At 42.0% G+C, this 27,244-nt stretch overlaps 1 protein-coding gene across 2 annotated transcripts in view; it reads left to right on the forward strand.

Moving 5' to 3' along the window:
- The window catches only part of RSU1 (Ras suppressor protein 1), a 175,952-nt gene that overhangs the window by 133,883 nt on the left and 14,825 nt on the right, over positions 1 to 27,244 (forward strand). Inside the window, exon 9 of one of the 2 annotated variants that reach the window (XM_005606904.4) lies at positions 17,761 to 19,925. Coding sequence (XP_005606961.1) covers position 17,761 — 1 coding nt within the window. The 3' untranslated portion in view covers positions 17,762 to 19,925. 2 annotated transcript variants of the gene reach the window in all.

Consider the following 27,244-nt stretch of genomic DNA (forward strand, 5'->3'; position numbering starts at 1 on the left):
CTTAAAAAGGGAGTGCTGAGAAATCAGAGCTATTAAATATTATCAGTCAATTTCTTTGACTTTATTTGTCTATAGATAAAATTAGATCAGGAACAAAGGTTTTCTGGAATGCTTTCATGAAAAAATAGGCTATTGCAGAAGTACCATGAAATAATTAAAGCTCAATTATTTGTACTAGTGTTTTCTTAAATGTAATTTAACATATCATAATAGATATTTTTGCTTAAAACCATCACTTCTATTAATAGCATTGAGAAAACTTTCATTCCTGCTCCCTTCTGCTATGAATATTGCTCTACAGTTCACCATAAATATTCCTCTTTCTTCTCTTCTTTCTGCAGACCCGTTTAGCATGCACAAATTGGAACTTTGCCATCTGTGTGGCAGTTGATTCCATGGGCCTTGGAGACCCATAGTCTGGTTCAGATCCTAGTGTCCCCACCTTTTAGCTCGTGACCTTGAGCAAGTCCTTCAGCTTCTCTTACATCTCAGTTTCCTCTTTTGTAACGTGTAAAATCAGTAATAGTATGTAAATCCTGTGGCTGCTGTGAGGAATAAAGAAGACAGCACGTGGGAAGCACAGGGCAGAGTGCCTGGCACATGGGACACACCGTGTACCACACCCATCATGTAACCTATGATTGCTGTCTTTATGGTTAAATATACTTAGTGGGAAAGGAGAATGTTGAAATTCAGATCCCTTAAACTATTAGGAAACATTTTGGTTGTGGTGATAACTGCCTTTGAAAACATGAACTTCCTGTGTTATTTGTAAGTCATCTCCATCCGGGTGTGTAGTGGATAAGTTGTTGATAATTGAAGGCCTGTGCCAGGTGCGGCTCAGGAGTTGGGGGGCAGGCGGTGTGCTGTACTGGTATTTTCTAATTTAGCTTAACAGCTGCCCTACCAGATAAGTGCCCTTATTATGTAGATTTGGAAACTGAGGCACAGAGAAGTTAGGTAACTTTCCCAAAGTCACATAGTTAATACAAGTTTCACCAGAATTGATAACTATGTGGGTCATTTTATACAGAATGATAACTTTATGTTATTTGGGTGGGAGTGAATTATGATTCAGAAGTTGTTTGTTAACTTTAAATCTTGGAAGGAGGCAGAGTATGGTAACGAGTTCACCACGTACTTCTTCCTAGACTTATTTTTTATATAATATGTAATTCATATAATAATATATTTTAGGTAGTTCATTCATTATCATAAATGAAACTTTGGTTCATAAAGTGCAAAGCTAACTAATTTAATGATTTCTTTAATATGTGGGCATTATTCACATACTGAAAATAATTTTTACATCTTCAAGTGTCCACTGGAAATCCCCTTGAAGTAAAGTGGCCATCATGGTCTTTCTCTTCTCAGTAACAGATCACATCTGTTATCCTTTCCTATAAATCATCATTATGTGTTTGACGTTGTCCAGACAAATCCGTATGATCCACATGGCCGGGCGTTATTGGACTGACTTCTCAGATTGTACTCTGATTCTTAAATGAAGCAGGTCTGTACAGATTCTTAACTATCCTTCATGGTAGTTCTCTCTGAATAGCCATCCTGTTTTATAAATCCCTTGATTATGAAAATACTGATCACTTGTTTTTGTCTTGTGAGTAAATTAAGCAATAAACACATGCACTGATCAAAAAGGACTTTTTACCTCTTCACCTCTTAGAAATAACATTTTAATTTTAGAGCATTGATAAACTTTTGTTTTGGCTTGTTATTTAAAGAAAAAGCATGAGATTTTACTGTGCATAAATTATATCCCAGTAAACCTGACTTTTAAAAAGGAAAGGAAAGCGTAAATATTTGAAATCTCAAGATGAGCAAAGAATCATATATAAATTCAAAATAGAGAATTCGCAAGGATTTTGTTCTATATGGTGGTTAGTCTTTTGGAAATAGGTTTAAGATTAGTGGTTTTATATAATAAATTGCTATTTCAGGGTCCTTTTAGAGAATATCTATATGAAGAGACAAGAATGTTATAAATTGGGTTTCAAGAATAATGGTCTAATTTTACATAATAGTGCTATTCCTCCAACGCCAAGAATGATGTTTCTTGTTTACTTAGTGTATGAAAACGTGCCATCCTAGATATAATTAATGGCCAGGAAATTTAAGACAAAAGAAAGTGGCTCTTCCTCAGCACGCAGCAGACAACCTGTGAAAAATCACTCATGGATGAAGTTCGAGACCCAGATTCTGTAGCTGGTGGTAGATTTCAATTGCTAACCAGCATCCAAAGTCAAAGGCTGGCATCGGTGCGGTTTCTGCCTTCGAGATGCCCTCTGTGGATCTCCACAGAGCAGCTCTTTATTGTTCTACAGCTCTTCTGGATTATTCGGGGTTTGGTTTTCCAGATCATCTATGACCCGTCTATCACTTGTTCCCCCTCCCACCCCCCGCCTGTGCGCATCTGGTTGCTTTTTAGTCACTTTATTAAAGGGAAACTGAACATCAGTATTCTTCTGTATCACCAGGTAATATGTTAGGTGACAGAGGAAATCAAAATTAGACAAAATCCAACTGACATCCATGATCATTTTGATCTCCGTTTCCATATCCATGAAAAGTCAAGAGCAGGATGTTTTTGTAAACATCTAATGCCAAGTTTACAAACGTGAGCTGTATCCTAGACTGTTCGAGCTGAAAGAAACAGCTAGGACCCTTTTAAACTTACAGCAGCCGGCTTCCAGGAAGCCCTGTGCCAGGCCACGGACCCCCTGCTCATCTGCCATGTGGGGCAGGCTTCTGATCCTCCCTCCTTGAGAGCCAGGCCCATTCACAGGCTGACTCATGTCCTTGCTCTGTGATGGTCCTAGTAAAGATGTGTTTCAAACAACTAATACTATATATGAGAGAGTGTGTGTGTGTGTGTGTGTGTGTGTGTGTGTGTATAAATAACTTTTTAAAATTCTTCTCTCTGCTCTGAGGGAAAAAACCTGTGTGTTGGTGGGAGGTTGTCCCGTCAAGTGATTCCGTGTGTGGCTCTGCAGAGCCTTGATTTTAATGATGGTAATGATGGGAAGGACATTAGATGTCTTCTTGCCTAATATTAGTGTGAGAGGACCCATTGTTGAGCTCCACTCCTTCAGCTGCATTGATTGAGCACCAGCTTTACATTCACCGGATTCATGGGTGAAGACAGATATGTCCCCTGCCCACACGAACTGTACAGTGGAGTAGGGGAGACACACTCTAATCAATCTCATAAATAGATGTGTATTATAACCTATAGTGAGTATAAGAAAGGAAATGTACACTATGCTATAAAAGCTTGTATCAGGGGACTTGACAACTGAACAAAGCTCTGAATAGTGACAGGAGGGAACCAGGTAAAGGAGTCCAGGGGTGAAAGTGGAAGGATGTTCCCAGCAGAGAAAGCCACACGTGCAAAGGCCCTATGGCAGCAGAAGGCAAGGCCCTTGTGGGGAACTGACTCTGCCTGGAGCAAGGAGAGTGGTCCTAGGTGAAGTCAGAATGCTGGGCAAAGGTACCTGGTAGCCGTGTTGAGGATTTTTATCCCAGAGCGAAGGGAAGAAACTGTGAAGGGCAGGAGTGGGACCAGATTTGCTTCTGAGATCACTTTAGACTACAGTATAGAACGAAGTGAAGGGGCCAGTAGAAGTGGAGAGACTCCTTGCTGGGCCATCTCAGGGTCCTAGATGGGAGACACAGGCACTTGGACCAGGAGGTGATGAAGAGGTTGAGAAAGTTATTTAGAGTTGAGAATTTGGGAAGACTTATGTGATGACTGGACAGGAGGAAGGGTGAGGTGTCCAAGACTGTTTTGAGGGCTTGTGTTCTCATCGCAGGCAGAATAAATACAGGGCCTAAAATTAAAAGTACAATTCAAAATAACCAGAATCCAATAAGCCCTGGGTCTTGTCCTCTCCCCCCTCCCCTTTCCCTTCCTTCCCTCTTCCCCTTCCTCTCTTCTCCCACCTCTTTCTGTCCCCGCCTCTCTCCTCATCTCTCCCTCTTTCCTTCTTTCTTAATTTTCCCCTTTCTGGTTCAACTCAGGCAGAAAGATTGGGTGCTTACACAGAAACTTCGGTCCATAACTTTGCAGATGCCCAATGCTAGGTCATTCCCATTCATCTGAAATGGGGGTTTGGTATGAAACCTTTCTAAAATATATTGTCTCATTTATATGAAAAGCATACAACTTCCGAGCACTTATTTTAAACTTGCTGGTGAGATAAAACATGAGCTGGCTTGGTGGTTTCTAGGTGCTAAACCGAATGTCTGCGTGAATTGCGGTGTTGCTGTAAATATTTCCGGGCACAGACAGGTAGATGCAATAGGAAAAACCCGAACAAATTCTTAGGATGCCAATATTGTCACAAAGTCTCCGTGCAGAATGAAGTTGTTTGACAAAGTGTTTCCCTGGTGATTTGGCTGCAGATGAAAATGTCTTCAGCAATAAAATTCCGTGCTTGAGTCTCAGTGCTGTGCTCTCATCAGTCAGGAAATGACATATCAAGGATCTTTTTTGCTGTGTTAGTTAATGTTTTGGCAGAAATATGTGAAACATTGTTATTCCCCTCATTTTCTGTGCATGGATTTTTTTCCTACCTTTAAACACACATTAATTTTACCAAAATATTTGCCAGCTGTGAATCTATTACTGATCCATAGGATTGCATTAGAAGAGAGAGAAAGGTTTTTATTACAAGGGTTTTCTTAGTTACCAGTACTAGACGACATACATAGCAAGAGCTGCTGTTGTGCCATCATTTGCAAATAGTTTCAGGGAAATTTAAGGGTTGGTAAGGCAATTAGCAATGAAGCATATTTTAATTATAGTAACTGGATAAGCTGCATACAGCTCTATGAATTGATACATTTTTGTTTAATAGGTCACGGTGATTTTAATCACACTTATTGTAGCCACAGTTTTATTAGCAATGATGTTTTATAACTTAATAATTTATACATGAGTTCAGAAGTTCCATTTGCAGGATATCGAAGAAATAATTTACCCCATACATTACCACTCATCAACAGGAAGAGGGTCCTTCAGGATCCCAAGCAAATAACTCTCCGAGATCGTTTGGCGTAAAAGGTTTCTTTTAATAATGAGATCATTTGACACCGCATTACGTTATTTCTGTGGATGCCAAGTCTGGGTTTCACAAAGTCACTTAAGAAACAGGAGAGAAGATGAATCACAGTAATTTCACACGTATTTAATAAGCATGAATTACCCAGTGAGGTCTACATCCATTCTTTCAGTTGTGAAAACTGTAAGGGATTTGAATTCATGCTGTATTGTAGAATTTTCTTCTCTGACGCTACCTCTCCCCCCAGTCCTGCCAGGCTTCAGTGCATGTCGGAAGCCGTTACACGGACTAGATGGAGCTGTGTGTATTGTAACGGCATGTGTGTTATACTTTAGCTTGGGTTTTGCAAAGCCTCGGTGCATCCTCACCTCCTGGCGTCCATTGCCATCTCAGGGAAAGCACAGTCTTCATCTCATCTCTAAAACTAACCTCTTCAAGAGCCCCTGTGAGAACACCTTGGGCCCCAGTCCCTGCACAGGAACAAGGAAAGTCACACTCGTGATTGACTGCTTTACAGCAGACAGACGTGGGGCTAGTTTATACTTGTCATTTTCATGAAGATTTTATTTTAAATCATAAGCGCGCTGGGGCTTCAGTTCTAGAAAGTCTTTTGAGGCCGTGAAGTGATATTTGAGAATCTTTGGGCTACGGTGATCTGCATAAGATGCAAGGATATTAATAGGTTCTAAGCCAAAAAAGGGTGTTACGTTCAAATAAGCTTGAGAAACCTTGGGGAAACTTTCTGACTTCCAGGTGTTCATCTTTAGTGTCCAGGGAGGGCATACAGGGTGCAGCGTTTCCCAAACTTTATTGACCATAGAACCCTTTCTGGAAGAGTCTCTTACCCTCAGTTTCTTACTCTATAAAATATATAAATATTAAAATATATATATAGGGGCTGGCCCCGTGGCCGAGCGGTTAAGTTCGCGCACTCCGCTGCAGGCGGCCCAGTGTTTCGTTAGTTCGAATCCTGGGCGCGGACATGACACTGCTCATCAAACCACGCTGAGGCAGCGTCCCACATGCCACAACTAGAAGGACCCACATCAAAGAATATACAACTATGTACCGTGGGGCTTTGGGGAGAAAAAGGAAAAAATAAAATCTTAAAAAAAAAAAATAAAATAAAATAAAATATATATATAAAACATGTAGAAAGTATATGGTTCCACTATTCTGTCCACAGCACAAATTTTGTCAGGGTAGAAGAAATGATGTATGTTCGTGTGATTTTCAAGCTCTAACGTACCATAAAAATGTAACCAATTACGGTTATTTTTCTCCTTTGATCATTGTGGAACTAGAATGTCAGAGAAACGATGTGCCAAATTCATTCATTGTTCAGGTTCTGGTGATGTGGATACTGCTCTTTGTGTCCTTTTTTCTTCCCGTCACTTTCTTTGATGCTGGGAAAATCTCTTCTTTGTTGGAGGATCCATATTACTAATTGCGGAAAATTATCATTAGTCTGTGGTTGATCGGAGTGTTCATTTTCAGTGATTTTATTAGTTGTGTTTATACTGCCTTCTAAGTGTTCACCGTCATTTATTAATAATGCCTAGAATGGCTTTTCTTCATATTAATGCAGCCCTATAATTATCTGTATGTCCCCTCTGTTTTCTGCACTCACTTTTCCAGATTGGTCTAAGCTTTAAAAAAGGTGGGAGGTGGGGTGGGCAGAGAATGCAATTTACAGCGAATTCCCACTACACAGACAGGTAGGCGGTGAGCCCTACAAGAAACCTCCCGCTGGCTCCAGCTGCCTGCCTTTTCCTGTTTAGTTTGTGCTCGTGGTAGCATATTCATAAATGTTGATTTAATTGATACATAACTTTGCATACCGTAAATGCTGTTTTGATTTCCTGTAGAGGCAAGATTGAATTTCTTCATGGTTTCCTTCAATGCTGTTGATTCTCTTAGGGTCATTTGGAGACATAGAGCTTTCAGTGGTGGCCTCAGTGAGCTAAGGTGTTGATAATGGAATTTATTGATAATGCTTCTGTTGCAGGAAGTAGAAGGAACATGTGCCACTCAATACGAAGCATAGTATTCTTTTGTTACTCATTTATTCACCCAACCAGTATTTATAGCATCTGTTACTCGCCCTGGATCCAACAGGGAATGGAACACAGTCTCTGTCCTTGTGAAGTTTATGTTCTAGTTGGGGAGATGATCAGTGAACAGTGGGTGGGTGTTATGTCAGATGGTGATAAGAGGGAGGGGGACAAAGGAGGCCTCAGAGACCTGAAGGATGTGCAGAAATGTAGGGGAAGATGGCTCCAGACAGGGGGTCAGCAGGTGCACCTGCCCAGGTAGGTGCAGACTCGTGGCACAGCAGTGAGGCCATTTTAAGGCCAAAGAGGTGACAGGGACAAGAGTTTGGTTTTGTTCTCAATGAGACAGGAAGCCTTTGGTGTGTTCTGAGCAGAAAAGTAGCACAACCTGGTTAGTCTTTCAGACGGATCACGGCTACCAAGAAGTGAAAAGGAGAACAACAATTTGGAGGCAATTGCAATAACCAAGCAGGAGATGATGGTGTCTTGGCCCAGGTGGAAATGATGAGCAGTGGAAATGATGAGAAGTAGGACAATGCTGGTTATTTATTAGAAGGGGTGGAGGCTGACAGAATTTGTTGATGAATTGGATGTGTGATGGGAAAGAAAGAAAGAAAGGAGTCAGCGATGACTTTATGTTGTAGCAGAATAACTAGAAGAATGACATTGGCATTATTAAAATGGGGAATCAATCCTGGGAGTGGGGTGGATATGAGAGATGGAGAAGTTTGGGAACAGTTAAGGGGGTGCTGCCTCTCAGACAGCCAGGGCGAGAGGTGTTCGGTTGGCAGGTGGCCCTGCCAGTTTGGAGGCAGGACTGGGATCTTGGCTGGAGATATAAATCTGAGTGTCAGTGGTGTCCAGAATGACTGATAGTTGTGTCTGGAGAAGTCAGAGACTGAGCCCCAGGCACCCCAGTGTTTAAGAGTCAGTGAGAAGAAGAAAAACCAGCACAGGGAACTAAGAAGGAGCCGTCAATCATGAAGCAAACCGAGAGAGCGTAGTGTCCCGGAAACCACGTGAATGAATGGTCTCAACAAGGTGGAATTGATCAGCTTTGCCGATTGCCATTGATAATTGGAGTAAGAGAAGATTGAGACTGGCCTTGGAGTTAACACTGTAGAGGTCTCATCAAAGCTCAGAGCTTCTTTTGGGGACGAAATGAGGTTGGAAGCTTAGCTGGAATGGGTTCAACACAGATAAATCTTTTGAGAGTTTCCTCCAGGTGGAGGCAAGGAGATGGGCAATAGCTGTAGGAGGATGTTGGGTTAAGTAAGGAACAATGTTCTTAAGATGGGCAGTAACACAGTGTGTTTTAGGTTAATGTGAGTGGCTAGCAGAGTGGGAGAAATAGATGATGGAGGGAGGAAAGGGGACAGTTGCTGGAGCAGTGTCATCACTTGGGGAAAAGGGGTTGGGATCTAGAATGCAAGTGGAGAATTGGCCTTGGCTAGGGGTCCAGGCGGTTCGTCCAGTGACGGAAGAGAAGGCAGCGTATAGGGAGCAGGCACGGGTAGGTTATAACCTCCTCTTGGGACTGGATGGAACTTCGCTTTGGAGTGTTTCCATTTTCTCAGTGAGATTAGGGAGCGAAGTTATCAGCTGAGAGGGAGGATGGACGAGGAAGTAGTGTAGTATTAGAAGTTTGAGAGAGAAAAGAGAGTATAAAACAGTTGGCTAGGAGAGAGAGTGAACTGAACAAATGAGGTAGGATGGCCAGGAGTGGGCTTCTGGTGATAATCCAAGAGAATTGAACTGTCTCTTTCTTCTTGCTGTGTCAGGAGAATTTGCCCAGGATATCTGCAAAATTAACCACTACTCCATTGTAGAAATATACCACAATTTGTTTACCCATTTGCCTATTATTGGACATTAATGTCGTTTCCAATTTGGGGCAATTGTTAGTAAGTACAACTGCCATGCACATTCTTGTAAAAAAGTCTTTTTACGGACATATATTTTCATTCCCCCGGGGTCAATTCCTAGAAGCAGAATCACTGGGTCATAGACTAGATATATATTTAACTTTGTAAGAAACTGCCAGTTTTCTAAAGTGGTTCTGCAAAAGTAATCAGGCAAATGCTTCAGCCTCTTGGGTGGAAAATAAGCTATAGTAAATGGAAAGTGCAAGGGAGTTAAAATTCAGAGTCTCAGCTTAGTCATTAGCGAATCAGGAAAGCCACGGAACTACTATGCGCTCAATTTCCCTGAAAGCCGCATGGAGGAAATAAACTAGGTAATCTACAAGGTCCCTTCCAGATCCCACATTCTGTGAATTTTGGTGAAATTCAACAACATGGTAATAAACAGACAGAAAGCCACGTCTCGGCACATTTTTATTCCGTGGGAGTTGAGCAGCATTTAATATACTGGACACAAGAAGAAAATCTAGAACATGTGGTGCAGAGGCAAAATGATTAGGCTTAAATGATGCACATACTTGTGTGTGAAAATTACATATTCTTTAAAAGAAATCATTGTTAGGTGATACAGGATTCCACTCAAAATTTAATATAAAAAGTTGTAAACTTATAACATTCTGCTCTAGTTAGAAGAAATACTGGAAGAGGCAATTGGATGGTTTAGGGAAAAAGGCTTACACATCCACTGTTGGATTGCCGTGGCTTGCTTTGAAACTAAAATAACAAGACATTGGCCTCTTACTTCTGCAGAACTGCTGGGAAAGTGTTGTATTTACCTGGGCTCTCTCCAGCCAAGAGCAGAGAAAATTTCTGTTTCCTTCCAGCAACAGGAGTAATAGCCATCTTGCACTAGATCTTGTCTGTAAATGGATTTAAATATACGTTGGTGCAAATTCTTGGCTGCCTGTTTTCATACTTCAGCCCTGCGTGGTGAAGGGTACACTTTAGCAGACTCTGAGGAGTCATGGTTCATTTGATTGAAGCCATCTGATAAATAGAGGATGCTAGGAAAGACAGATTGAACATCAGTGTGAGATCACATTCTTCTATAATTTGTCTTTCGGGTTAATGATAATTAGGAGTGGGGAGAGGAAAACCATTTGGACATAGTGCTGAACCAGGTGGGGAACCTTGGCTAAACTGTGGGTGGTGGGGAAGATGGGTGTCCAGTTGGCGTCCGTCACCCCCTTGGAGTTCTAGGGTTGTGAGATCCTAACCCTGACAGGGCAGGGCGAATGCCCTTTGCTTGTCACAGCTTTCTCAAAGGAGGCTCTGAAGAGTCTGAGCATTGAAAGGCATTCATAGGCCCATGGAATGTTGGATTTGAATGTTAGAGGTCAGTTAGGCCAAACTCTTGTGGCATGTAGAGTCCCTTCCACAGCATCCTTGGCCTGATTGTCATCTGTCCTCTGCTTGAATACCTACAGTGACTCACTTCTTCAGCACATTCACTAGGACACATGCTTTCCAGAACATTCCCCCAGGGTACAGCCTCCCCAAGCCAGTGCTCACCTTTCTTCCATGACAGGAGGAAAGAATCTAAAAACAAAAGCATACTCCCAGCTAGCATGGGGTGGGAGTTCTGGTTGGTTTTGTTTCATTTTTCCCCCCAGGTGGGTATGGATCGCAAGCACCATACGCATTTTATTTCCATTCTTTCTTGGTCATCTGAAGAAGCACAAATAAGCTTTTTTCCCCCCCAGGCAGGGACCATCATATCCTGTGTGGCCCTGATTTATCTTTACATTGATCTGTAAAGATGAATCCTTTCTCGCATTCGGCTTATATTCTTCATAGCTGTTCAAAAGTCCATTTATTTGTAATTCTAAAGCAGAGATTCTCAGCCAGTGCAGTTTTGTTCCCCAGGGAATATTTGGCAATGTCTGAAGACATTTTGGTGGCCACATCTGGTGTGGGGGTCTGCTGTTAGCATCTAATAGGTAGAGAACAGGGATAGAGGCTGGTAAACATCCTACGGTGCAGAGGATGCCCTCCACAACAAGGAATTATCTGGTCCAAAATGTCTTTGCATTGGGATTAAGACACTCCAATCTAAAAGAACCAATAGTTCCAACCAACCAGTAGTACCATCCGATGGTGGCCAGCACAGATGACAAGTTTTTGCTCTGACACATAGCTTTATTTGTATCTAGGAAGATTCAAGTGTTTTAATTTCAAAAACAGAAGAGCTTCTGCATTTATATTTGTCTTCAGGGTTATTACAGAAGAGTTAATGGAACCAAGCAGTTTGCCAGGGAAAGAATTCATTGAGCATCAGTTTTGAGGTGTGGTTGTAAATATGACGCTGATGACAGGGCAGTTCGCTTGCTTTAATCTTTCCTCACACAGTGGTGGATACCTTTGAATCCTAAATAGGCACTTGGTTTTTGGGGGTTTTGTGTGTGTGTGAGGAAGATTGGCCCTGAGCTAACATCTGTGCCAATCCTCCCCTATTTTGTCTGTGGGATGACCGCACAGCATGGCTTGATGAGTGATGTATAGGTCTGCACCCGGGACCCAAACTTGTGAACCCTGGGCTGCCAAAGCAGAGCACGTGAACTTAACCACTACACCACTGGGCCGATTAGGCAGTTATTTTTAAAAGACCTTCCAGGTTTTTTAAGATATGTCCAACTTATTAGTAATAAACCAAGGAAGTATAGATTCCCTCCACTTAAAAGAGAAGAATGAGCAGTGAGGATCAAAGTGTTTGAAAAGACTTTGCTCTTTCAATAGTTGATTCATACAGTTTCAGAAAGCAATTTGTTTTCCACAGTTTACCTAGAATTCTAAATCTGGTGTATTGTTTATTGTTGGTAGGGGCTTTATTTCGTTGCTTTTGTTGTGTAGTAGGGGAGACAAAAGGAAAATGTTTTGAAAGAAAATCCTGAGTTCTTTCTTACATCATCTAGAGAAGCAAAAGTAATATCAACTCAAGTCTTGATGTGTAATAGTAGTGTAACAGACATAAGCATTGAATAATTTCCCTCTCACCCGTTTTGGGGTAGGACCCATGCTGAGGAAGAATGCAGAAGAGCTTGTCAGTCAAGGCAGCAGCTAATTAGATTAGCCCCAGTGCTTCTCTGGACAGCTTCCAGAAGCATGCACCCTGTCACATTTCCATGGGTGTCAGTTCAGGCTCCCCCCTCCCCCCTTCTTTTGGCTGAAACCAATCCAAGCTTGAAAATGGATGGAATGTACCTTTCCAGGGTGCCCACTCTGTGCTGCCTGTCTGCACTAGGGGTGGGGGTATTAGAAGAGAAACAGGAAGCACACATCCTTTAGGGGTGCAGAAGTAGGGTCAAGGAGGAGTCCCAGGCCCACCATAAATGTAACTCAGTGAAATAATACGGTGGTATTATACCAGCAGTATAGACAAAGGGCTATGGGATTCTGAATTGCACCGCCAGGTGAGTTTCTCTTTTTCTTTTCTGGCTTGTATGCATAATTATTAAATGACTATTTTCACTTTTAAATGAAAATGGCAAACCTACAATTAGGGAGCTGTTGTTAAGTAATGGTGGATCCATTGGAGTTTGAAGATGTTCCAGAAATTCTCCTTTGGTAGAGCTATTTATTCATGGTAAAAAAAAAAAAAAAAAATCACCCCCCTTTGTTTCCTCTTATTGTGAGGCTCATGGAATCACGTAGTGGAGGGCCTTATGGTGGGCGCCACTGGGCAAGGGCACTCTCTGAAGAGTGACCGTGCTCCCTGCTGTGCTAGCGGGACCCAGCACCGCTGCACCCTGGGCTTGTTTGTGGCTTAAATCATCTCAGTGCTCTGAATTCTTCCCCCTGGAGACACGCTCTGTACTGTCCCCCGCCGATGATGGCATTGCCGCTCTCATGCAAAAGCTTGTCTTCTGATCCTCTATCATGGAACATGACAGTTTTCTCTGTGACGGCGAATTAATTGTCGGAAATGGTTTGCTGGCAGACAGTTGGATGCTAATTGTGATTGGAACCTTTGGCGCCCTTAAACCCAAATCTGTTGATGTTTGTTGGTGGTGGTAGAAATGAAAAAACGTAAAATATGAAAGGAATTTTTTCTTTGGAACAACTGAAAGCAATGCAGATTATGCCAGGAAATTTTGATTGAGTTAACTATGAGCTAAGTTAAAACTACTCAACCCGTGATTGTGAGGAAAGGGATGGAAGAAGTGGTTAATTTATTGTTACTTTTTGGTAAAGAGAGGTTTGAGTTTGGATATTTCAATGCAAAGCAAAAAATTGGCATTGATTAAACTTGAGGTGACATTTGGGGAGGTGTTCTCAGAATGTCCAAGTTTGATTATCCAATTTGACTTCACACTGTGTCCCAGGTTTGTGAAATCTTTCTAGCAGGTTCCACTGGGAAGAATTATTTTCATTTAAATGGATCATGACCGCTGGAGAAAGAATCATGAAATGCACCTGTAGTGTGGGGTCATGTTGTGAACAAAGCTGCCCAGCTCACAGAGGGATGGTTTGGAAGTCAGCCTCTGCTAAAAGTGGCTTTGGGTATCATTTAATTCTTTCCCATCAACAGTTACATTAATGAGGTGTAGAGACGAAGGCAGGTGGGTCCTTCATGGAGGCCGTGTGACGCAAGAATGTGGATTCTGTCACTGGCTCTCATTGGGGGCAAACAAGAAGGAGGCCACTAGACCCTTGATCATTGGAAGGGGTGATAAGCCACTGGGAGATTGTCAAAAAGTAGGAAGGGGATAAAGTATTAGTGGGGAAAGCAGAAAAGTAGAGAAAAGAAGAACAAGGAAAGTTCCTCTCATTTCCTAGAGGTATGTGAATAAGCTGGCTTTCTTTAGCAGGGCTTATGATATGATACAGGCAATGTTCCAGCATACCTTCTAGAATAATCTTTAAGGAATAAGTAAACAAAAGGCACCTACTTTTCTTTTGAGATGCCATGGATTTTTTAAATAGGCTTTTTTCTCAAGGAAAGTTTAGGAATTCATAATTTGTTATTAAATTAGGTGGCTAATATAAAATAATATAAGAAATAAATTTTGTCTAACTGTTGCATCTCAGATAATCATCAGACAGACTGTCTTGCAGAAACATAAACTTCCCTTTAGATTTTACTTGGAAATGCAGCAGCACAGTGAGTCCCCACTCATGAACTGCTCTTAGCACAGCCTCATTTCTCAGGGAAAATTTACACATAGACAAAGACAGGTGCATAAAAATAAATTGCATTGTTCCATGGCAGAACAGGGTGTAGTTGAGGACACAGTTCTGTTATGACGGGTTATTTTAAAGTCCTTGAAATTTTTCTCCAATTATGCTTTGGGTTGAATTTCCTGATATTTTTTTCTTGCTTCCAAGGTACAAATGCAAGATAAGATGAAAGGGAAGTTTAAGGGAATCATATTTATTAAATCTCATTTCTCTTTGCCTCCTCCAACTTTTTCTTGATAATTTTAATTCTTGCCATGCAGCAATTCACTCACCTCAATTCTCCTTCTCATGAGCCAGGGAGGAAAGCCCTCTGTTTAAAGAGACTCAGAGCCTTCAGTCTGTCCTAGTTTGCTCAAGGGCGGCCGTGCCATAGCAGAGATCCACCTGGCACAGGTAGAGATTGGCAGTTTGGCTCTGTTGGGAGGGGTGAGGTGGGTGGGTGGCCAAGCCAACAGCATGAACACCTGGATTTGTTCATGAGTTTCCACGTTCGCTTATTCACACCCTCCTTCACTCGCTAGCTGGTTCACAAAAACTTGCTGAGAGTTCGAGAGTGCCAGAAGCTATACCCATTGTGGGGAACAAAACATACCCCCCAGCCCAGGGGTTCAGTTCCAACTGTGCCTTGCAGCAGCTCTGTAGCATTCAACAGAGGCAGAGCACAGAGGAGCCAAATTAATACTACAGCCCAAGAGCTGTATTACCAGATGGGCTCATATCTGTTTTGAATGGACACAAGAATTACAACATTGCACTTCCTTGTTTTCAAAGATTGGAAAACCGCGTACATCAGCAGTCTCATAGGTGGACGTCTCTGTGTTCCATCAACTCTGTTGGAGACCTTCTGAGTGACTCTGGGCAGAGTGATGCTGTCAATCTGAAAAGAGCCTGGACCGAGGCTCCCAGTAGGTTCGGAGCATATTTCTGGCACCAGCCACCTCTGCCACCTTGGCCAACTCACTTACCCCAGCCGAGCCCCAATTTCTCATCTGTAAAATAAGACATTTAAACAAAGTGAGTTTAGATCATCCTAAATTTTTTAAATCTATGCCTTTTTATTTTAATAGATAAAAACTAGTGATTTTAAGGTTTAATCCAGTGATTTTGTTACCAAAATGGGGAAGAAAACCCAGCCAAAAACTTTTTTTTTTTTACATTTCTGGCAAGATGAATGTCAAAAAATAGCATTGGACATGGCACCACTCGACAAGCCATGCTGTGGTAGGCGTCCCACATATAAAGCAGACGAAGATGGGCACGGCTGTCAACTCAGGGCCAGTCTTCCACAGCAAAAGGAGGAGGATTTATGGCAGTTGTTAGCTCGGGGCTAATCTTCCTCAAAAAAAAAAAAAAGAGAGAAGACGAAAACTTAGTGATAAACCAAACTTCTCAGGGCTGTCCTTTAGAGCTAACTGGAGGATACCCCGCCCCTTTGTTTTTTCCTCTAAAAGTTCACATTTTTTATAAAACAACTCCAAAGTGAAAAATCCTGTGTCGTGTAAAATGATTAGTCATATTTGTGGTTAAGGACAAATACACGGTATCAAGAAACAAATGCCTTTTGTCCTTGTCTCATGTGGCTGTTTCTTAAATGCACAAAAATTTTGTATAGCATAGAGTAAAAAATGGAAAACTTTTTGCAATCAGTTGATTCTAACTACTAAGTGAAAATTGAAGCTGAGCTCATTTAGAGGAAGTTAAATTATGTGTTCAGTGAAGTCTTTAAGGTTTATATATTCAAAAAAATTAAGTATTGTGTTCAAAACATAAATTGATTATAATGTAAATCGAATCTACTGTGAAATGTGAGCATGTAAGTGTGCTAATACATGTGTGTACATGATGTGTTCTGATATGAAGAAAGCTTATTACTCCTTGATTTTATAATTTGTTGCTATTTTACAGAAAGTTAAAGCCAAATGGAAGTGTTGGAAGGATTTCCAGAACCATCCATCCTAACTTCTAGGATTGTGTTCTCCAAACTGCTAATTAATCTAGAGTCAGCTTCATATATTGAGATGTTTAATCAATTGGCAGATTGCTGTCAATAAATATGTGTCCTAAGTGGTCTGTAATAGACAGGCTAATGAAGTACCCTCTGTGAGTGTCAGAGCTATTGGGAAAAATCTCTCTCCCTTCTGGGCGTCTTGCCATACATTGTTAGTCTCCCCCTGATGCAGAGAAGAATGCCCTTCACTGTTGCCGATCTCACTTTTCGATGGAGTATTGGGAGAAGCAGAAAGTGAATTTCTTTTTATACTCGCGGTTAGGTGGAAAAGGGCGTTACTGGTAATATTAATGGTATTAATAGTAACTAGTGTTTCTTGAGCAATTATTGCATGCCAGGCTCTGTGTTCATCGCTTTGATTTCGGTTACCTCGTTTAATCTTCTCGGCAACCCTGTGAGAAAGGGCACTGTTTCTCAAACCTCTCAGATCCTCTGTGTAACCCATATTTTTGTCCTGCCACTACAATCCTGAAATAGGTTTCGTAGGTGACATAACCTGCTCCACGTGTAATTGTTTTTAAAAAGTCATTGTAATTCCCCAACTATAACATAGAGAGAAATAAAAGGAATACAGTCTGTTAGTGAGTGCGTTCGGTCTATAAACACTTGCTCCTGGCTACACCAGAGGATGGGGAGGAGTGGTCAGGTGTGTGCATCTGGGCGTGGAAGTCCTCTCTGGGAATTTGACAGCGCTCACTGCAGACTGACAGAGAGCAGAGGTGGTAGCTGCTCAGATGCTGTAAGTGGTCTCGATGTCAGTGATGCGATTTGCCAAAATGGGGAACAGTTCTTAGTGAAGCTCCAGAAACAGAAAAAACTACACTCCCACCTCGGGGAGTCCCACCCAGTGCAATTTGCACAAAAATTGCATTGCTGGAATATCCAGTACACATTGATACTGGACAGAAAATACTTTGTGTTCATACTTAAAGCAGGTTTAGGTTCTAGAGTTTCCATCTACATAAATGTTCAGTGGACACTGAGAGGTCCTGTATCCGGGAAAACCACTCGTAATGTTGCAGGCCTGGCCTGCATATCCAAAGACATGGCATCCCAAACTTTCATCCAGTAAATGCCCTTAGAGCCCCCAATCATTGGGACAACCACAGACACCCCAGCAGATTTCCAGCAATTCTGCAAGGGAGCATTGCCACCCATGAGGCAAGGGTACTGTGGTTTTCATCCCTATTTTCCACATGTGGCAACTGAAGCATCAGTAATTTGCCCAAAAGCACATAGCTAGGAAGTGGCAGAGCTGGGATTCAGACTGTTCCTTCTGACTCCAGAATCTCTGCATTTAACCCGCCGCTCCATCGTCCCCCGTGCATCGAGACAGGCCAGTCTCGCCACGTGGGAGCACGTGTGGGCCTCATGGGTCATTTCTTAGAATTGTAGTGTTACGAGGAAAAGGATTTATTGAAAACCCACTGCTTGTCATCTATGTCCAGGTGCTTTGCACACATTGTCTAACATTCACAACAACCCCACGATGTAATGTTTTTATTCTCTTTTCGCAGATCAGAAAGCTTGAGTCTGAGCCCCTTCCCCAAGGTCACCCGGCCTGTGAGGAGCAGAACTGGGTTTCACATCCCTTTTGACTTCAAAGGCAAGCTCCTGCTCCCACTCCTCAGAGCTATGATGGGCCCTCAGGAGGAGGGAGTGTGTATAACTTGTTGATAGCATTCACCCACCCCTTCTTGATTTTCTTCTACTTTCTCATTACCCGATAAGTAAGGTGCCTCAGTAATTTACTGGCCAAAAGAGGACACTCTTGAGAGTGAAAGCTGCCACTCTTAGACCAGCCCATGGATGTGGGTCACACGGTGATGCCGATTTCAGGGCCTTGAAGAAGGGAGCACTCACCAGTTTATCACTGGTGCTCATACGCGGAGCTAGAAGAGGACCACGTGCTTCCCAATCGGAACACACTGGGGACTCTGCTCTCACGGAACTCTGCCTTGCTACTCCCAATGGCTATGTGACCGTCTTGAAAGGGACAGTAACTTTTCTCGTTTGAGATCTTTTCCAGTTTAAAAATTCCGCACCCATGTCAAGAGGACATGACACTTGGACAGGCAAGCCTTGCATATTTCATCTCAGGGCATCATGAGAGTAGGCGGGGGACAGGCCTGGTGGGGACACACTGGACCCGTGGGGACAGAACCTCTTCATAGGTGATGACTGGGGGAAAGAATCTGCTGCCTGCATTGAGCATCGTCCTCTTTCCCTTAGAAGCAGGACCGTTCCTTCAACTTACGTCTAAAGCTTGTACTGAAGGAGTACGAGTGACTAATTCTGCCTGAATTTCCCCAAGCTCCTGCGCTTATCTTTGTTTATTATATTAATAAATATTATGCAACTAATGTTCCCATCTGGCAGGGCTGAGAAAAGAGCATAAAAATGAAGTTGTGGTTGCATCTCTTAAATACTAATGAAGGTGATACGTACTTGGCATGGTAGAAAGGTGGGTCTTCATTTTAGAGTTCTTAATTAAGAACTGCCAAGTGACTAATATTAATTAGGAAGCCAGCTGTATCCTTCAGTTTCGTGGTATATTTCTTCTTACGAACCTGTGAAGGGAGTAAGTCAGAGCCTCTTTTAATCAATCAGCGCATGAGCAATTGTCTGTTAAGTATACTTTGTGTGTACGGGACCAGGCTGTGCGGACAGAGATTTATAAGATACTGTCTTTGCCTTGAGGATCCCCATCTAACTGAGGAGTATGTACCAACAGAGAGACCCAGTATTTCAGGACACTGAAGTAAAAGATCCTCTGAATCATATCGGTGGCATAAGGGGAGTATGGCAGTGTGGTGGGAGGGAGCTTTTCCAAACTATGCAGGGGCCTTCCCTCTCCCAGGGTCACAGGAGCCTGCCAGTGTAAGTGATGGAGGGGTATTATATCCCCAGGTGTGGTGGGGTAGACAGAAGAAGGTTGAGGACCACCCAACAAACTGGAGAGTTGGAGTTCAAAGGAAAGAACGATGATCATGGGCAGAAATAGTCAAGATGACTACAGCTGGGCTCTGAAGTGGAGGGACAAGATTTCCAATGGGTGCGGAGCCGTGGGCAGCCCACAGAGGTGGAAGGAAGGGAGCAGGCCAACTGGAAGTCATGGACATCACCGTGGTATGTCACCTTCAGCTCTTCACTGCTGAGTCTCTCCACCAGCTGTTGCATCAATAATTCTCTTGGCGCTGTTCATGCCTCCACATGCGTATATTTGAACACGGGAATATTTCCTGAATGTTTTTTGTGCTGTACACAATGCAGTGCGCACATATAGCATGTACTTTTAAGTTTGATCTGCTTTAGTAACATATCCTTGATCACTTTCTTAAGTCTGGATATGCAACAATACCATATATCAACCCATGATTTGTAGCGTTTTCCAGTTTCCCTGGTGTAAACCCTCTACCATGGCCATTTTAAAACTGCCCGCATGATGTCATTGAACACCGTGTTAGGAATAGTTACCAGTGGTATATATACCATTATATTCTGTTCCTGGCATACTGATGCAGTGGATGCAAATAACCTCAGGAACATAGAAAATAAAAAAATGTGTAATGATAAGAAAGTGAGAAGCTTTTATATGTATCTTTTGAACAGGTTATTGCAGGGATAATTGACTCAAAATAAACTGTACCTACTTAAAATGTAAAAAAAAAAAAAAGAAAAAGCTCAAACGTGGCCTCCTACACGGACTTAGTACCCTGAGCTAGAGGTGGGGGGAGTGGTTGAAGCAGAAACTCTGTCCACGGTGTATTCCTGGCATGATCACTCAGCTTCTTAATAAAATTATGCCTAGAATGAAGGGCTTAAGATGAAGCACCTCAAAATCCCTGTCCATTTTCCAACTTTCTAAGTCTCCTTTGACATTGATGTGTTAATATCCACTGAATTCTATTTCCTTCAATCACTAGCAATTGAAGAAGGATTATATGAGATTCAGTTGGAATGTACTGTCTTTCAACTTTGCCTTACATAGAGTGTTAATTTTCGCAGGGTTTTTTTTTTAGCTCGAATTGTAGTCCAATTTGCAGTTCTCTCTTAATTTCATACCTAGAAACTGAGATTTCTGAGTCATATCTGTAGATGGACAAAATTGCCTGGCCAGTGCTGTGGGTCTTCTCATGCAGGAGCCTTGAGCCCTCAAATCTGCAGCTCTCCATGCTCCTTCACAGACGTTCTTGAGTAGTTAGTATTTCTTCCAGATGATCCTCAAGGATCCTTAACTTCAAGCCTGAGAAGTGGTCATTCACAAGGTCATTCACATCTAAGTCTAAATCTGAGGGAGCTGAGTTTGATGAGCTTTTCTCCCCTCAAACTCTGCCACTGAACTCTTTCTTTTCACATCTGTGCCACTTGAGTGCTAATTCTCGTGCAGGTTACACCTGTGTGTGTATGGCAACCCTCTCTAGCCCTGGTGTATAAACAACCTTTTTCAAGAAATCCAGACATCCAGAGCAGTCTTCTTCCCAGCTAAGAAATGTTTTCCCTGAGCACTTCGGAAACCTATCTGTTGCTTAAGATGAGGTCCTGATCAGTGGCCACCTTTGGAATGCTGCCCTATGCTGTGGTCCTGCAATCCTTGAATATTACCACAAGCACAGTTCCCTTCAGAGAAAAAGAAACCTTAGAAATAGAGGATCTGTGCTTTTCGTTTTGTAACTTGGAGAATGCTAACCTCATGTACCAGCCTTTTATTGAATTTAAATGGCTACATGTGAATGGTATATTTACAAAAAATAAGTACAGAAAGTTAGGAGAATGATTTTGCTATATCCAGTAGCACTTACCTTGTTATAAGGTTTAATATTTTCCCTTAAATCAACTCACATGCTTAAATTTATTTTTAAGAGAAACTGTGTAGCAGTATTCTAGATGGTAAATTGACATCACTTGCAGTTAATAGAAATACACACGTAGTAATTAGAATGTAAAGTGTGCTTCAGTATACATGGAGTCATCTCACAGAACACCTCCGTGAGACATCACTTGGGGGAGATGTTACGTTGGTGGGGGCTTAGACAGGATGAGGGAAACAGACCCATTTCTCTCTGGCTTTAACATCCAATACGGACTTCAGGTTTAATTTTACTTGTAAGTTTTGTTTACAACAGAATTTTTCAAACTCAACACTATTGACCTTTGGGGCTAGATAAGTCCTTGTTGGAGACTATCCTGTGCACTCTAGGATGTTTAGCAGCATCCTTGGCCTCTAACTATTAGATGCCCGTAGCCCCTCCCCAGGTATGACAACCAACGTTATTTCTAGACCTTGCCGAATGGCCCGTGACAGAGGGGAAAATGGTGCCTGATTGAGATCCACTGTGTTATACACGAGTTGTTATGTTGCTTTTATTATCCTTGTTGTCTTAAATTGTTACTTTGTTAAGTAGGCGTATTTAAAAGATGCTCGTACTTTTTGAGACCATGTTGTAGCATCTTTGTGAGCATGCCTTTAACTCCCCTACTTCCATAGTGGAAGTGGGCCTGACCTCCCCTGGTACCTGCTGGGGCACACCTAGTCCCTTCACCATAGAGGCGAGGTAAGTCTCCCCACTGGCTGTCAGTTCCCAAAGGCCTCTCCTTCGTAAATGAAAGACTACGTCTTCCCTTCCTTCCTCATATGTTTCTGGCTTATATAGAAATATGCTTCATTTTAAGACAATCCAGTGAAAAATGATTTCTTGTGTTATCCCCTCTTTACAAAAACAGAGGCCTACATTTTTGCGAGATATTAATTTAAATGTATTATCTCTTTTAGCTCCCACAAATGTCTAATGATGCTGATTAGTATCATTTGTCCTTGTTTTTTTCAATGAAACTGAAGCTTAGATAGGTTAAATGACTCGTCCCAAACCACACAGCTAAAGTGGCTTTTCTGTCAAAGAAGAATGTTGGAAGCAGTCTGTCCCCAAACAAAGAAATATTTGCATTAATTATGAAATGCAGTATGAATTCACAGGTAGCCTGTCGATAATTGTGATGATGATTATGTGGTAGATACTGATGCTATGACTTTTGTAAATTATAAACCTAGCTATAAAATTATAAACTGATTATTACTGTTTAAAAAAATGCTTCAGATTTAAACCTGAAAGAAATTTGCCAAAATACTAATAGAAATTATGTTGAACTAGGAGACTTCTGGCAGTTTTCTTTTTTAACCCTCTTCTGAATTTCTAAATAGGTTGTAATATATTTCTATTTCTTTGAAAAAATTGAAATTTATAAGTTAAAAATGAAGAAAGATATAGTTTGGATTACTGCCAAAGTTCTTTTTTCTCTATAATTCTAGCTAAGAAATGTCCGTATTCTGCACATGTACAGATGTTCATGTGTCCATATGTCTGGAGTCAGCCATCTTTCAGCGTTGATTTGCTGTACCTTGGGGCAAAGGGCTGGCCTGCCATGTCTGGTTGAAGGAGAGAAACACACAGGATACTTCCTTGGGGTACCCAGCCAAAATAACATGTACTGATGGAAGCAGGCAGTAGGTCAGCTCCCTATCTTTATTGTTGTTGTTTTTTAATATGAATGCCTCTGGGATGAGATTGAACCTTCAACCAAAAAAATGTCACGGAACTTGCTGCATGCCTAGATTGATTCATTCTTGGTGACAGTAGTTACAGTCACGCGTCACTTAACGACAGGGACACATTCTGAGAAATGCATCATTAGGCGATTTCGTTGTTGTGAGAGTTTACTTACACAAACCTAGATGGTATAGCTACTAAACACTTCGGCCATATGGTGTACTAATCTTATGGGCCCACCATCATCTAGGCGGTCTGTCGTTGACCGAAATATCATTACTCGGAGCATGACTATATTCATGTTGCTGTCACGGAGGAGTTATTGACAGTGAACTAAGTCACTATCAGCTTTTACACTCATGAAGACTCATAACTGTAACGTAACAAATTGACAAGACTGTGAAGTGAAAACATGACGTACTCTGTTACAAAGAAAAGTAGATACTTACTTGCTGGCAGAATGCCTAGAACATTTTTAACTACATGAGTGTTATCTCAAATGATATTTTTATTTAAACATCCTTCCATCTATATCTTTCCATTCACTTTTAATTTCTTAGTACTTCATAGTAGACAAATGTGCTTTGAGTGGAGTATTTTGGTAACAGTTGTGAACCTTGTGTTCAAGGAGAATCGTTTTCAGGTGCTGAGTACCTGACATTTCATCCTCATGACCACTATATTAGGTGGCAGAGAGAATGCCCATTTTAAATATGAGTAAACTGAGGTTCAAACAGATTAAGGATGCTCACTTCTGTGGTTCTATACGGTGATATATTCCTGAGTGATTCCTCTTGAATATAGGGTAAGTCTATTGTTCCATTCCGAAGGAGCTCTCTTTTTGGCTTCTGGTGTGTATAATTAATCTTGTCAAATTTCTTGATTTAATATCTACTAAAATTTTCTGTTGCTTTTTGCTTTTTTACTGTTTTCATGTGCTACTCTTAATTTGAAATTGTGATTTTGGTTAATTACCTACCCAGCATGATTATTTCCCTTAAGTACAGGAGAATGTGGTTTGCCAGTTCTGTCTTTCTTGTTCATAATGTTAGGCTGCGTACAGTTCATCTTAACATTAAAGGAATCATCCTCCTTGCCTGTATTCTGGGCTCTTTCTTCTGGCCTTGATTCTGTGCCCACCTTTCCCACAAGTATGAAATTCCCAAGGAATATGACCTGATCTGGACTCGTTTCCTGTGTGTTTACCATACACATGATCTTCACATCCATCAATAGATAGTCTTCTGTACTCACCAGAAGCACTGTGTCATGTCTGGAAAAAAAAATTTTTAATGTTGCTTTTAAGAAGCTGTAGACATTTTAATAAAAATTTCTTCTCAGCTTTTCTCTGATGTGTATCAGGAGAAAACTACAGTAACAGAGAACATGGCATTACTGCAGCTTGCCTATCTGAATACATTTCAGTTCATTGAGCTAGATTTCCCTGAAAAGGGAGTATTCCCAGCCAAGTCTGGTCTAAAAAGATACCCAGGGTGGTGAGCCCAGATCTTTGGTGCCTGCAGGTTCTATTTTCTTATCCTTAATATTTTAAATTATTCTCTGGCACCATGGCAGACAGGATCAAAGCTAATGGCCTGATGAAAAGTGGCGATGCCCAGTGACAGATGGAGATGGGCTGAAGCCTCATACCCAGTAAGAGTGGTAAAGCCTCCAAGTGTTCATGGCCAAGAGTTCAACCCAGGCTGTCTCCAAGCCTTTGGTGACCTCTGCGGTGTGGCAGTGGCATAGTCTCTCTGAGGGCTCACAACCTACTTACAAGCAATTCCAAGAGCACTGAGCACAGAGGCATATGGAAATTCCACTCTCAAGCTTAATATACAACATGCAAAATGAATTTTTCATATTGGGTTTTAAAAAATGGCAACATTCCAGCTTTCCCTCGCTGGTGTGCCTTTTGGAATTAGTGCCGTTTAAAGCAGCCGGAGGGGGGAATGACTGTAATGTAAGCACGGCAGTGTTTGCAAGTGAGAGCTGCGTGAGGTGATGATGATTTTGGAAACATTATTCTGGGTGTGGAATTGAGCAAAGCGTCATTACTAAAGGAAAAAGTATCTAGAGACACGTTGTTAATGCTCTCTCGGATTTGGGCCTGGAGAACCATACTGTGAGTTGAATGGAAGATAGATAGAGAGAAAAATAGCAAATTAAGGGGACAAATAACCAGAGAGAAGAGGGGGTGCCCACTGGCATTGGCAGAGGAGAACGTATAACCAGCATCTGATGCATTTCCTTAAGAATCAGTGTGTTTGCAAATTGCTCCGTTGCATCTTAGCAGAATCTAATCTGAGTAACGAAGAGCTGACTAGCGAACATGGTTGGATGAATTCCCTCAGTACTCCTGAAATATAACAGAGCAAGGAACAGTGTAATGAAAAATAACAGAGAGAGTAGCTAGGGGCTTAACTTATGATCAGTGTTCATTACAACAAATGACATTTTCACTGCAGAGTTACCATAAAGATTATTGACTCTTACGTAATGTAGTTCCCATCTGAATAGACTTGAGAACAGCTTAGCCTGTGAATGGGAGAGCTGAAGCAAGTGGAGGACTGAAGATGTACTCAATACCCTTATTTGTTTTTTCAATTAGTGAAATTTCAATTAGTGAGCCACCCATTCAGAACCATGGACAGAGCAAGAGAGACTGAACCTTCTTCCAGAAAGACTCTCCATCATTATCTTCAGCATTGACTAGCATGGTTATGTGTTCCGTTCAGTGAAGACCAGGCTTACAAATGGACTAAACTTATTGGTAGTTTTATATCCAAGGCTCACTCCTTATGTTCTCTGCCATTTGATATTTTCCTCAAGTATATACATGTTACAACATTTTTAAAAAAATGTATCTCTTTGGAAAGAAACTGTGTTTTGTGGAAAACTTTGGGCATCCAACCGTAAGGCGTTTTGCCCCTCTGGGGCTTCAACCAAGTTTAGAATAGACAACCCCAGTTCTGAGCACAGTGTGTAATAGCCTTGGTTTATTGAGCATCTGTTTGGTACCTGCTAAGCACTTTATGTTATTTCATCCTCCCACCAACCCTGTGAGGTATGTCCTCTTATTATCCAGCCCATTTTCCAGATGAGAAAGCACACTCAGAGAGGTTCGGTAACTTCTCCAAGATTGCCGAGCTGCCAGTTATTAGAGGTGAACTTCAAAACCTGGTCTCTCTAACAGTCTACCAGACATTTTTACTTGCAGACAGGTACTGAGCATAGAGAGAGAGTCTTTCTCTCCCGCTCTCCCTCTCTCTCTCTCTCTCTCTCTCTCTCTCTCTCTCTCTCTCTCTCTCTCTCTCTCTCTCTCTCACACACACACACACACACACACACACACACACACACACGCCAAAAGCAGGCTGGATTATTGAAATCAGGGCTTGGACCTGATTTCTTTTCCATTTGATATGAGATCCTACAAAAGTGACTTAACCTCTTTTACAAGTGGTTGTGATGAAGAAATGTCTCAAGTTTAATGTGCGGCCAGACACAGTGACAGACCCTTTACGTGATTTCCTCGTTCAGTCCTCACCACCGAACACAGTAGGTTCAAGTATAATTCCTGTGTTAAGAAAACAGAGGCTCAGAGTAGGCCAGGCTTCACAGCTGGTCAGTCTGTCCAGAACCCTTCTGTTCAGCTGGACTTCACGAATCAGACCAGCCTTGCTCGTTGTGGGCCGTTTCAAAGCCCACTCTGCAAAGTGTCCCCCCACAAGAGAGGCTCACCATTGATATCAACCAGAGGTGAAGGTGGCAGCCCTCATTGCATGGGCGATGCAAGCAGAGCAAGGGAACCCAAAGAGGCTCGCGGGTTAGGGGCTATGTCATTGCAGGGAAAGAAGCAGTGGAGTTTGGAACAGGTGAGTAGAACGATGAGGACGTCTGTGGGAGCTCCGCAGTAGATGACTCTTTGGATCTCCAGCTTCCTTTAGTTTTCAATTTTGTCTTTCTGAGTTTTATGGAAAAAATACCTCAACAAGGAATGGGAACTTTAAAAATACTCTTGGCGCTGATACAGCCAGCATATTTAATATTTGTCCTCTTCTCTCTTCTGAGCACCTTGTTCTTTCTCTCCTTTATAAAAGCCTGATTATGATGTCTCGCCTCAGGGCCACCTGCAGTGGGCTTCTGTCGACCTCCCTGCAGCCCACCCCCGGGGCTCGCTGGCCCAGAGATCAGAGATGGGCAGGGAGATGGGGCAGCAGGAAGTGCCAGAAGCTAGATTTAGTATTTGCCACTTCAGAAGGAGCAGAGCTGGTGAGGAAGTCCAGCTTGCCTAGGAAATGGCAAAACTCAGGAATAACGTGGCCTCTAGCGGCTGCTGCTTGAGCGCCTCCTAGTTCAGGCCTCCCAGATGGTGCTCTGGCCAGTGCCGGTTGATGACTTTTGCCTTTTACAGTTGTTTTATGTTTTCTTCCTTTTTGGGAAGAGAGGGACT

Source organism: Equus caballus, chromosome 29 (genome assembly GCF_041296265.1).
Source record: "Equus caballus isolate H_3958 breed thoroughbred chromosome 29, TB-T2T, whole genome shotgun sequence".
NCBI lineage: Eukaryota > Metazoa > Chordata > Mammalia > Perissodactyla > Equidae > Equus > Equus caballus.